We start from the raw sequence: 13,485 nt of genomic DNA, 5'->3' as shown, positions 1-13,485 counted from the left end.
AAAAACTCTTAAATTTCAGGGGGTTTCTTGTTTTGGAAGCATCTATGAGAGATGTCAAAAGGCCATGCTTTTTAAACATCCATCAAACAAACAGGAGCTAGCTTTAGCTATCTCAGATTGGCATGTAAAACCATGCTTCTTTTGAAAATATAGATCTTTCAAGAATATATCACGGTAATTGTCTACATTTCATTTTAAAAAATTATCACTAGAACTACTAGAGAAGGCAAGTTTGTTTTTTTGCTTTGTTTTTCAACTAATTATTTAGATTTTGCATTATTCTTTTTCATTTCTTTTTTTTTTTTTTTGGTACATTCACCCTTGAAGATTTACAAGTTAACACCAGGTTCTCAAAAAGAAAGAAAACAAATCAGGAAAACTGTATTTTCTTGGAGACACTCAGCTGTCATATGTATTTTTCTTCATTGATTTCAACACATTTTTAATAGGCTTGGTTACATGGGTTTGTTTTTTCTATCCCATCACCTCATCCAAATACTTCATTCAATTAAAGTAAATGTTCTCAGTATAGTCTTTGGCCAACACTTCAATGTTAATTTTGACTGAGATAATAAAGTTATCTAAAATAAAATACCTATTTCTGAATAGCAACTTAGGTATGTATTCTATTTCAAAGTAACAACTAATTTCAGTTTAATTTACCCAACTTTAAAATAAATAAAAATATCCCTATTTTTCAATAAGAGTGCACACGTACAAAATTACTTTTTAATAAGGTTTGTATAACTATGATTTGATAATAAGTAATAAATGAGTTAACATTCAAAAAACCCCACCAAATTATCCTGGCACTCGTTAGTGCTTTTTCAGCACTAGCAGGTAGAAGTCAAACACTGCATACCATGTTGCCAGATACTAACATTTATCTGAACCTTGATTCCATTTCCTGTGTTTGGCAAAAAGTGGCCTAACAGACAGTGATGTGGCATTGAGATGGAAATTTCAAAGTCTCTCCGCAGAACTACTTCTGTGCACAGTCAAAGCCATCTCAACTAGAAGCAAAGATTCAAAAGCAAGCTGCAGTGGCATAAAGGAAGGTGCAATGTAGGAGAAAATTACATCAACTCCCAGCTTTATCTCTTCTTACTGTCAGCATTTGATAAAATTTGGAAATACTCAGGTACGACTATTTCACTTACATAAACAATTTATACAAAGATACAGAAAAACTCAAAAAGAAAAAAGTTCAAGCAGCAAAACAACAACAAAAAACCCATCCACCCTCAAAAGAGTGGAGAAATAACGGAACAGTTCTGAAAATCCCTGGAAGTCCTTTAATAAAACAAGTAACTAAAAAGATTGCGCAAAGTTTTCATACCATAAAATAACATACAGCATAGAAAATACTACTTTCATACTGACACAAAATACTTAAAATTTTCATGGATATGAAGTGTTTATTATATTCTGCAAATACAGATACCACATTTATAAGTAAGTACATATTATGGAAAGTTCAGTTGTTACAAGCATTTCTGAACCAAATAAAAAACTTCTTAATTGATTTAAGAAAGGGCTTTCCCTCCCCTCTGTATCAAATTTCAGCGAGCATTAAACGACAGAAACCTTACAATAATCATACAATATAATCATATGATAATATAGGTTGGAAGGGACCAACTTCTGGAGACCCTTTGGACCAATTCCCTGCTAATAAAGTGGCCAACTAAGAGCAGGTTGCACAACGGGAACTGTATCACCTCCCAGCTGCACTGACAGAGATTATGAACTAAAGAAATGAAGAACAATATGAACAAATACACAAATAAACAAGGAAGAAAACAATGAAGCATTTTCTGAGATTTAAATAGTATTGCATGCAGTTTGCCTATAAATTTTTAATACACAAAAATACCTACATAACATGTTGCCAGGTATCTACATCAGCGAGAGAATATATCATCTGATCACGTACACCACTACTTTGTTTTTGTGAGGTGTAAAGTATTATATCAATAGCATTTAAATATTACAATGTAACTTAAAGTTCTGATCATTCATGAAATATGGAACTACTTTCATGACCAAAACACTTTGCCTTTTACAGTTTTGCTGAAATATCTTTTAAATACACCTAGAGAAAATTCTGCACTTCCACACTTACTTTATTCTTTAAATCCCTGAGCCAGAAGCTACCCTTCTTGTTTAGATTACTTCAATACACTGGGTGATTTTTTGCAAATCATTCAATCCCTCTGGTTAAAATATTATCCACTGCCAAGGACTTACTTCCTACAGTAGGGTCAAAATGGTAGTTGTAGGTCCAAACAGCTACAAAACTGAAAGCATTCTGTCTTTTTTCATTCAGCCAGATTCAAGAAACCACACATAAACTGCTCTTTAAAATCCTACCTGAGATGACAAGAGATTACAGTCAATGTGCAGTCCTTTCCCCGTCTTATACCTTTGAAGCAAACCAGCCATAATTGCTCCATATGTATACAGCCCAGTAGCAAGATCTGTCATGGCTACTCCTGATCTAACTGGCTCACCATCCTAATAAATGGGAAAAAAAACAAAAACAAAAAAGGTAAAAAATTACTTTTTGTTATAGTACATTTCACACAAGACTAGATTTAAAGTGTTTATACATTTCTGCATTGCAAACTTTAAGAAATAACAGCTTCTTGGAGTGAACTGAAGCAAAAAGCCTACCACTGAAAAAAAGACATTCTTGCAGTATTTACACAATTCTCTTAACTTCATGATGCTGCAAATTGCAAAAAATTTATTATGCTACTTCTTGCTCTAAAAACTTCAACCCTTTTAGTCACCAAGGCCAAAAGCAAAGAGATATCATTAGAGGCAAGAGAATCCAGTGAAAACTGAATTTCATTGTGCCTGGAAGCCAAAAGCCTAAAGGATTCCCACAGTATGTTGACACTGGTGCATGTCTCTTTGAAAGAGAGAACTACGCTCACTGGCTCATCATTCTCCTTTTGTCCCTCCTCTCCTATCCCTCCCCAAGTCAAATTTCAATTCTACATTTTCCAGTACATGCACTCCAGCCTTCTAGTGAGAAAACAAAAACAACTCTGTACTTACAAGTTCTGCCATTTTACCCACCTCCATCAGAAGATTAAAATTCTTATCATTTTAGAAAATTAGACATTTTTACTTCCTTCCTAAGTACCATTGCCCCCCAAACTAAGAGACCATCCAACATAGAAAGCCTGTTTTCCGTAAGACTCGCACAAACAAGATACAATGCTAACAGTTACAGCAAGTCAATAACCCATAGTAACCGTGTGTGAGCACCTAGCCCAAAGCAAAACATGAAGTAATTCAAGCTAGCCCTAACAGCACGTGGTTATGTCAATTATATTACCGTCTACATAAAATGGGAAGGGTCTGACATAAAATTATAAAATCAGTCTTAAATACAAAGTAATTTTTTTTCTTTTTTTAAATCTCAATATCATCTCTCAGACTGCAGTAAGGGTTATTCGGTGACTCTCTATTCTAGACGTAACGATGATGTATAAGCTACAAAAATTTAAAGCAAATGCTGCTTTAGGAAATGCTGCTTTTTTGAACTATCCATTACTTCCTTCCTACTTCTCCGCACTAAGCTACTTCAGCTTTTTCATAGAAAAGACAGCTTAAAGACTCCAAACATTTACCGCTCTTCTTACACACAGCTCTGTTGGGGGGAAAAGGGAAGGGGATTTCTTTATTGTTATATGCAGGGGCCTACTGAGAAAATTAGCTAGCAACACGAAAGGTTTTTGCTCCTCAGGTCTGTCACAGAGAAATGCAGACAAAAAAGAAAAATTCCATTTTCACCATATTATCTGCTACAGGCTCTCAGTTTCCTAAACGAAAATGATGAGAAGAAACCAAAAAAAATTTAAGCTTGCAAACAGACAGGCAGCAACATTCTTTGTTTGAAAACACTTCCCACTGCTTTCAGAGTGTCATTAATTTCACCCTTGGAAAAAAAAAACACGCTTTGAAGATACAAAAGTGGGGACTATTTAACAGATTGTTACATATTACTTTGCCTTTTTCAAGCCTTCGTTACATCTCCCTCATAAGATACTAAAATACCTATTTTTTAATGTAAGCTCCTTTGCCTAAGTACAAAGTTAACTTTTATTTATAAAAATATCATTACAATTTCCCCATATGGAACACTGCTAAATTTGAGAAATCAAACTATTACCAATATCCTGTTACTTTATTTTTAGCACTGGCTTTATTTAATTTCATCCTAACACTCCATGATCTGTAATTCTGTAGTAGCCCAAAATTTCCATTCTTCTTGGTCTTTTGAGTAAGGTATATGAATAGCTGCCATCTTTTGCTGCTTAATCATTTTTAATGTCCTCCTGCATCAAGAAACAGCCTTTTTGCTATGAGATGGACATCTGTAACTACTATGAAATGGATTAATTTAGATTTTCATCTCTATTCCCTGAAAGAAGGGCTGTGAAGTTGCTTTATATGGAGGATGAAACATCGTACACACAGGTGTACCATTCTTTACCAGTAAACCTTCTTATCATAGATGGAGCTTCTGACAGCACAACAGTACTTTTGTGTAGATAATGTTATACTAATCTCCTGAGCACAGTAAGGATCTATAAAAAAGGTTTTTCTTCAAGTAAAGTTATTAGTTGAAGAACAAAAAAACTCCCCAATAGTCTCTAAGTGACAGTAGTATTCTGGCAGAAGGACCAAGCATAGCCCTCATCAAGGAGAGGGTGCTTCCAGCAGTAAAGTAGCCTTCCAGGCTCATGTGCCAGGCTGAACTCTAATTACAGGCAGCTCCAGGACATCTCCTTTGCTCATTCGAACATATGAAGAGTCTCTCCTGCTTTGCGCTTTGTTATTACTCCATCTCACCCTCAATTTACACTTTTATTCACAAGTTTTGCTGTTTGCTTATTTCCTTACAATCTGTCAACACATTCTGGCCCAGAGGAGGCCAGAAGACATTCTGGGAGCGTCCCTTCCTGACTCAAACGAAGAGGAAGACACTTTTTTTTTCCCCAGGGAAAATTTCCCTTTTTAGTCTGCCCAAATTTACATCAGTAATATAAGAACAATCCAGTCAAAATGGAAATTGTTTTGAAATGACATGCTTAATAAAAGTATTCTAAGTCCAGTAGTCTTTACAGACAGGAAATAGCTGCTGAAGCTAACGTGAACCAGCAATGGCTACATTTTTTCCAACAGCTCTGAGCTATATACCATGTGTACTCTTTCGCTGCAGCTTGTTTGTTTATTTTTAAACTGAAGAATGGCCCCTCTGGTATTATAGATCCAAATCATGTCTTGCTGTCTTGTTTTCACTAAAACAAAAAGTTTCTTCACCAAGAAAGAATGCTTACTGAATATACTGCACCACCATAAAGCTACTCTGAATATCTAAAATAACACGTAATAATACACTTGAGTCAGAAAGGGAACTTGTATCCAAAGTGGTTTTTTTAAATTAAATTCAAGTTATTGCTTTAATGAGTCATAGAAATTTTCATCAAAGTAATATTCATCTGGCACTGATATATCTGAATACATGAAGTAAAAGCTTTCTGTTCATCAAATATGAAACCTGAATGTGTAAGTGTTTAACCAGGAAAGTATCTATAAATTATGTCTCTCAGGAAAATAAAAATGTCATCAGTGTAAGCTCAGTTCTTTTAGCATATTTTAATTTATGTAAAGAAAAACTGAATCTGGCCTGAACCATATACTTTCATTTCAAAATGGCTTTATGGTACAGATTTAGACAAAACAGATTTCCCCATTCTTGCTTGTACATTTCCATAAACACTCAAGAATTCCAAATTCCACAGTTGTCTCACATTTCTAATATAGAGGCAATCTACTGCATATATGAGTTTGAATTCCACATAGCTTTGTGTATTTACAGAGGAAAACATGGTTTAAAGATAGAATCTTACTCAGCACTGAATGTGTTTGGTTTTGTACAATCAGCAAAAACAACAGCAGCTCGAACGCTTGTGCTTGTTTGTGCCTGTAATTTTGTAAAATCACAAAAGTTATAGTTTAATTTCAAAGTTCATAACTTTAATTTGCTGAAGAGCATTTCAAAGTAATCAACACTAAATCATTTCAGTAATAGCTATTTCTTAGCCAAAAAAAGAAAAAAGAAAAACTTCAAAACTATTGGGAATTTCTTCATGCAGGAATTTTCTCACAGATTTTAAATTTGGATGTGCAAGCTTATAGTCTTTTCTCCTTTTCCACAGCTTTGTCTTCTACTGTGCACCAAATGTGGTATTATTTTGTATTTTTGGTGCATTCTGCTTTTGTATTAGCTTTTTTCTTCCTTCAGTATCTTCATCATCTCCTCAATTGAAAGGTAACTTGGAAAAAAATACATGTGTTAGTCAAAAACTTCCATATCGGCCACCGTGATTTCTTTGCTATCTCAAAATTACGATGTTACATTCATATAAAGTATTGAAGGGAATATTATGAGAGACTTAATGAATGTTTAAGTTTTGCTCAAACTCCTATGCTGGTACACCATCGATTTCATGGCTTAATATCACGAGTTCACTAACTGGAGGTATGTCAATTCACTACCCAATAAAGTTAAAAAATCTGCAAAAGTAAACTGCTTTGAGTCATTAAATCAGTAGCCAGATGGTTGGAATAAATTAAAATTCACAGTACGCAATTTTCTAAGCTAAAATGGAATATACATTCCTATTAATTACATTCACTTAAAAATGTCAGAACGCTGAGGAGCTGTAAATATATATTAATATATTTTAAAACTAAGCACCTCAGTGATGTGCGTAGATGCACTGCTGCTGCTGCTCAAATTCAGTATAAATTGTTCATTCCATCAGCTAAGACCTCCAAGATCGCTCAGTCACTTGTTTACTGAAAGTAAGTTTTCACACAGCACTGTTATGCTGACATTATGCTGATTATTTATGGCTACCATCATGCAATAGAAATACTACTTCATATCTGCTAGATTTTTTTTCCTCCAGAAGTCCATGAGACAAACTTTTGTAATTTACTTTAAGCTGATCTCTAGCATGTACTTCAAATGATTATGTTAGCTTTAGTATGTGAATTCTGTTATCTGGTCAACAAATAACTCAAGGTTTCATTAAAAAAAAAAGACATACAAAAGAAAGTAAGATTCTTTTCACTTGGGCCACTTCTCTACATGCTGACTGAAATAAAGTTCTCCACTTGTTTCTGAACTGGTTCTGTTTAAAATTCCACAAAACTCAGTCACATGTACATAAATGTAGATTTACTTTAAAACAACAATGTATTATTAATAACAAACTTTCAAGCAAGCATAGAATATTATTTTAAAACTACTTGAGTCAGCTTTCATTACAGCAGCAAATGGTATATTTACATCTATAGCGCTACTGACCATTAAAACCTTCAAAACAAAATTGTCCCTCTATACATCAGAAAATAGTTGAGGAAATAATGAAATAAAATATGAGAAACTTCAAAATGAAGAAAAATAAGAAGCAAGTTTTGTCATGTTTATTTTAATCGGGCAAGAGAATTACTAAGTTTGAATTGTTAAAAACCCCTGGTGAATAGACAGAACTATTACTAACAATGATTAAATGATTCTTATGATTACATTGCCTCAAGTTCTGATGAGGTGATGTGAACATCTGGATTTCCAGTGTAGATCTTAACACAACCTTTTAATAAAATCCATCTTCATAACAGCCATGGAGGAATATCACTTTCATGATACAACTTACATTTATTCAGTAAAACACTTGAATTCTCTGTCATTCAAATAATCATTGCAGAGTTTTTCAGGTTTTGAACATATTTTCCCTTACTCAGTTGGTACCAGCAACATTTGCCCCTTTGTAAAGTTTATAATTCCATTTAATTTTGTTTGGTACATTTTCAAGTGTGTATGAAGTTTCTGGCATTGTATTGGAAGCACTGACCTTCACTCTACAGGCTGCAAGGTCAAAATATAAAAATAAGTTAATTACTGTGATTTTTCCAATACTATAATCAGCCCATTTGGGTTAGTGCCTATGTGCCTCATGCATAGGTCTGGGATATTTGAACACAAGCATCCACGACACGACATTCAGCTTTGCATCTTCTTTTGTTCTGAGATGAAACATAATGGCTAAGTGAAGCGGGATCCAGCTTTTCCATTCCCGCTACAACCTCCCATTCCTGAAGTACAAGATTCAAGATTAACACTTACTACAATCGGTTGTTGTGTCACAGTTCCTCCTTCTATGACTATGTATCACCAACATGGCAGCAACGGGCAGATAATATGCTCTTAGGACACTAGGCATGAGATGTTTCAGCTGTGTCAATCAAACAATGCTTGACTTTTTTTTAGTTTTGTAGAGAAAGGACTCTGGTAACAAAATTTGCCTGAGACACAACAGTTCTGATGTTTACCATTGCTCTCAGTAAAAAAAAAAAAAAAAAAAAAAAAAAGTCTATTATCAGGGATTCACAAAGGCAGAGTATCAATCCTACAGAAGAATTATGCCCAGATTAAGGATGACTAGCTTTCTGTAAGTAGTTCAAGAAAAACAAAGATCTGATACTACGTGAGGAAACTTGATGAGCTCGTTTATTCAGAGCATGCAAGCATCATACTTTCAGTAAAGATCAGCTCTAAAGATTCCAGAGGATCAGAAGCACCACCACAGAGGGCTAAGTTAACGCTTATGACATACAGAACAGACGTACAACACCACCACTCAGTAAATGATGTTTGGAGACCACAATCCCTGAATCTGCAGGTGATTCCAGTTGGCTTACTTAAACACCTATTTCACCAGCATTCTACATATCCATGAAATCTAGATGCTAAGCTATCTCTGTAGTGCTTCCGTTATCAAAGATCTTGTTTATCAATGGGAATAGCAGTACATAAAGCTTTTCCAAAGCCACTAATGTCTGCTTGCTGAATGACAGTTTGTCAGTCACTTGTATGGCTCTGCAGTTCCCTCTTTTAAAGAACTGATGTATTCACTGTATCAAAGCATGTGTGAGACTTCTCACATGTAACTATGGTTCCTATATCCAGGCATCTATGAGGTACCTAGTAACATCCCAAATTAAAGTGGCAAATTACAAGCTAGTAATAAATTGTTAATAATTTATTCACTGGAAATTTAGGAAATTTTCTGCCATTTTTTCAGCTATTTCAATGGCTTTGCTAGCCTGCAGTGAGATACTTGAGAGACATAAGCCTTACTATTTCTTAGAATCACAGAGAGACTACCTCCTGTTGAACTCTGGAGGGTATGTATAACATGGTTGCATTAGCATAAGCTAACTTAATTCTGTACAGCATCAAGACTCAGTACATGGCAAAAAAGACTCTACTAAATTTACAAGTTAAGCACAGTACCTCATGGCCTGTGATATGCATAAGACCAGAAACAGCAGCTGCAATAGAGTCATATCCTCCTCTCTGAACCATTGGACCAGTCTGACCATAACCTAGAACAGGAAAAGAACAGTTAGCAATTCAGTCAAGGATGAATATCAAACACACACATTTTAATATTTTGGAACGAAAAGAAAAGGTACCATTTTTAAGAGTAAATCTGCTGTTTCTATCCTATGCTGGTTGATGATGTGTTTGATCTTAATTCTGCATAGATTCCTGGCCCTGCCGTGTTTCATTCACTATGGATAGAATTCTTTTTAAATTTACCGAGGTTGGGTAAGTAAATTATGTAATTTCTGAGGCTCTGTGGTAACCCTGCAGGCCACCAACTGCTGCTCCAACAGGGCAAAGATTTCCCTTGTGGCCTATGTTATATATCCATCACCAAAAAGATAACTTAAATATCATATGGCATCTAAAATCATGCCATTATTTATGATGTCATTCCACATTATTTAAACAGTTACTTCAAAAAAAGAAAACTGTTTATAACAGAGGGCAAGCATGGCCCTTTAGCAAGCACACACAAATTGTTTCCGAAAAGAGTCTCAATGGTATCATTTTTTGAAATTGAAAATTACAAAGCATTTTTACAGAAATGTTTAAATACAATTTTGTTCAGCTGTAGAATCAACTTAGATTTAATAGCCCAGTAGAATTAACAACAGAATTAAGAGAAGATGCTCTTGCTTTTCTCTGTTTTACTTCATCATGTTCCTCCAGCAACAATCATATAATCTTCCAGCTAAGAAGCTCTTCCCAGATCAACTGAAGAGATTATAAAATCCAGATCATCAATCCTATCCCTTTCCCAGGGATTACTACACACGTATCAAAATACAGTCTAATAATTTACAGTTCAAATTCGAGGCAGTTAATGTATTGGGCATGTGCAATGCAAAGACATCAAGTGGCCAAAAAGGCTAATACTGACTGCTTTTTGCTCTTTCTTCTATGGAACCAGTGATCACTAGCACAAGAGGGAGAAGTTAGCAGGGAAGCAGTAACACGTTTGAATCCTATTACTAGATCTAATAGAAACAGTCAGAGCCCGTAAGAGTATAAGATTTAAGTGTCTTTCTTTTTCCTTAAACAGGTGGCAAACTCAAAAGCTGTTCCCATGCTTTCTCTTCTCTTTCTGTGGAGATAGTTTTCTTAACTGTAAAGATAGTATTATAGTAAAAATACGCCATCATATACTGCAAGACTAAAAAAAACTACATTTCCTAAATTTCTTTAAATGTCTTCCAGAATAATCTTCTGTGTATACAGACTGACTGTTAGAGAGGCATGAGAGTCTGAAAGTTGGCTCTGTGGATTACTGCATACAATTAAAAACCACTCCTCATCAGGGTAATCTCCTTCAGTCTTCTATTTGGACCAATACTGTCATGTACAAAAATCCAGAAATGATCCATCATAAACAGTGCAAGAGAAAAATGACAGCTTCTAAACTGGAAGGTAAAATACTTTGTTACTCCAATTAATATTTAGTCAATCATACAAATCAAAACAATGTCCACCAGACATACTGATTTCCCCATCATACCACTGAATATGGTAATTAACTGATAGAACATTTCTTCTGGGAGATTCAGGTTGACAAAGAACTCAACTTCTACACTCAGTAGTTACAGCAAAAATCAGGATACTACAACCAGCACCATTACTTCATCAGTGTATCCTCAAAACAAGCCTTTCAGAATAAAGGACTCACATTTACTTTCTTATGGCCAAACCTGTATGCTACTGAATTTCACTACACATTCAAAAAAAAAAAAAAAAATGCCCCAGAGTCCACACTAATTTACCTAGTGCTATTCAAGATAGAATTGTTGTTGTCTCTGACAATAGATGACCTTAAGGAGTAAAATGCGACCTTTCCCTTCATATATACACACTTACATTTACTAAAAAATAAGTGTTTTCATTCTCAAACATAACAGCACTAGCAAATATGGTTCATCTGCCCCAAAATGCTCTGACTAGCTCTAACTATGCATATGCCATTATCTCATTGGGATGAACTGCCGCATTAAAATCATTTACATGTGCATGGGCCCACTTCAAAAACAAAATCTTGCTCAATAATTAAAAAAAAAAAAGGGAGAACAACTTTAATTGAATAGTGAAAAGCATATTGAAATAAGTGAGAAATTATGCCCTGGCCTCAAGTATTAACAAAGAAAAGACATCTCAACACGTCTGCTCGCACAAATGTTTTCATAAACAGAAAACATCTGAAAATTAAGCATTTAGTACGTAGACAGATGAACTATAAAAATTCCTTGCAGTGCTCCTCCAGTAAGGACAAACACCCATCCCTCAAACACAGAGTTCAGGAAGAGCAACAGCAAGTAATTTTAGTAATTTTTCTAGTGTTATTACAGAAATAAATATTGCAAGCCATCTTCACATATGACAACAAACTGATTTCAACTCAGAAGTCGCTGGATGGCTTTCTAGTTAAAAATTAAAGGTCCTAAGGAATGTTCAGTTAGTTCCCAAAGATCACAACAAATTGAAGAAAAAAATACACAATGCTATCTTCAATTTGAAGTATGAATTGATAAAGAAAGTGAGGAGACAAAAATCTACTGTCATTGAAGATGGCTTGCCCCAGGAAACATGGACCTAAAAAATGCCTGGGAAAAAGAAGTAGCACCTAACTTTAACAGTTAGGTGATAAATATCTGTTTCTAAGAGTGAAAGACGTCATTATCCAAATCAAAAACAAAGAATGAACATTATTATTCTGCTAAACTGTACAGGTCAGTAGAGGAACCCTGTGCAGATGTTTTAGAAATATCTATGAAAACAAGTACAAATAAGTTTGAGGGAGACTACAACTACATTCAGAAAGTTTTCAGTCAGATGCACGGTTCTAGTGAGAGCTAGAACTCACTGTATTTATACAGACATATAGATACACACACATATATGTATGCATATATAAAACAAATACTTAAAGATATAAAAATACCACACAAAGCCTAACTAATGTTAATCCAAATATCCAGCTTTCTCTCACATCTGAATTCAGCAAATAAAAGCACAAATCTGCAATCATACACACTTAACCTTAAGAATTGGTTCCTGCTTAGTGTAACGTAGTCTGGGGATGATGAAGCTTAGACACAATGGAAAATCCTTTAGCCTAAAAAGATAGTCCCTGTTGAATGACTGGAAGGCAGAAGTCAGGTAGGCTATCAAGTGGTTGTCAAGTCTGAGGTAGAACTGAATTAGAGAAATATCATCTCACTCTTGCTCTGAACTGCCCTCTAGTGGAGCTTACCTAACTAGGTTACAATCTATACTTTGAGTAGTCAGTCCCCTTTCTACTAAGTGCTTGATTTATTTCAGTCCTTTAAGTCCAGTAAATTTATCTTTATTCGGTAAATATATTTTGGAGAAGAGACAAAAGGGTTTATTTAAAACTTGATTTAATAAAATTGAGGCTTTCCAAAATCCTTTCAGCTGAAAATGAAGCTGCATCAATGCCTGATCTTGGAAGATTTATTTCTCTGTTGATTTTGCTTAGGAAAACATGCAAGGCTTCAGACAGCGTGTAATACGCAAACTGGAAAGAAACATGAAAATAAGCTCCACCTTCCTAAATCCCAGTTCTGCACACTGCAGTACGAAGGCACAGTTGTTCTAATACTTCCCACATCTTCACCTCCCCCGAGCTCTCAGGATTGCCACACTACGAGCTGTTTTGCTTTACTGCAAGCTCCACCTCAGTCCAACAATCAAACTGTTTATGAGACACGATAACCCCAGTCAGATCTCCCAGTGCCTTTCAAAAAATTGTCCCTGCCAAAGCATTATTTAATCTGCACAGCAAGCATCTGAAACCACCAGAAACACAAACGCTAAATGTCCACCGAAGAGCTACGTGCTTACTCAGCAACACCCACACCTTTGTGTACCTGTCCTTATCATTCAGCCAGATCTATTTTCTACGTGACTGTCTTTCCTTTCTTGTGAGGAAGATAAATGAACAGCACATGAGACCAGTATGAAAGACCAAGCTGGACTGGCTATGTGGCACCAGC

At 35.2% G+C, this 13,485-nt stretch overlaps 1 protein-coding gene across 1 annotated transcript in view; it reads right to left on the bottom strand.

Annotated features, from left to right (window-relative positions):
• SUGCT (succinyl-CoA:glutarate-CoA transferase) overlaps positions 1–13,485 on the bottom strand; it is a 332,933-nt gene that overhangs the window by 279,992 nt on the left and 39,456 nt on the right. The window contains exons 7-8 of the mRNA XM_062567916.1: positions 9,386–9,477; positions 2,374–2,517 (exon numbers count right to left, since the gene is read on the bottom strand). Of these exons, the coding sequence (XP_062423900.1) occupies positions 2,374–2,517; positions 9,386–9,477 (236 nt within the window). The remainder of the gene's footprint in view (positions 1–2,373; positions 2,518–9,385; positions 9,478–13,485) is intronic.

Source organism: Rhea pennata, chromosome 2 (genome assembly GCF_028389875.1).
Source record: "Rhea pennata isolate bPtePen1 chromosome 2, bPtePen1.pri, whole genome shotgun sequence".
NCBI classification, from domain to species: Eukaryota; Metazoa; Chordata; class Aves; order Rheiformes; family Rheidae; genus Rhea; species Rhea pennata.
Note: the sequence above shows the minus strand (reverse complement) of the source record. Positions and strands in the feature narration are given on the sequence as shown.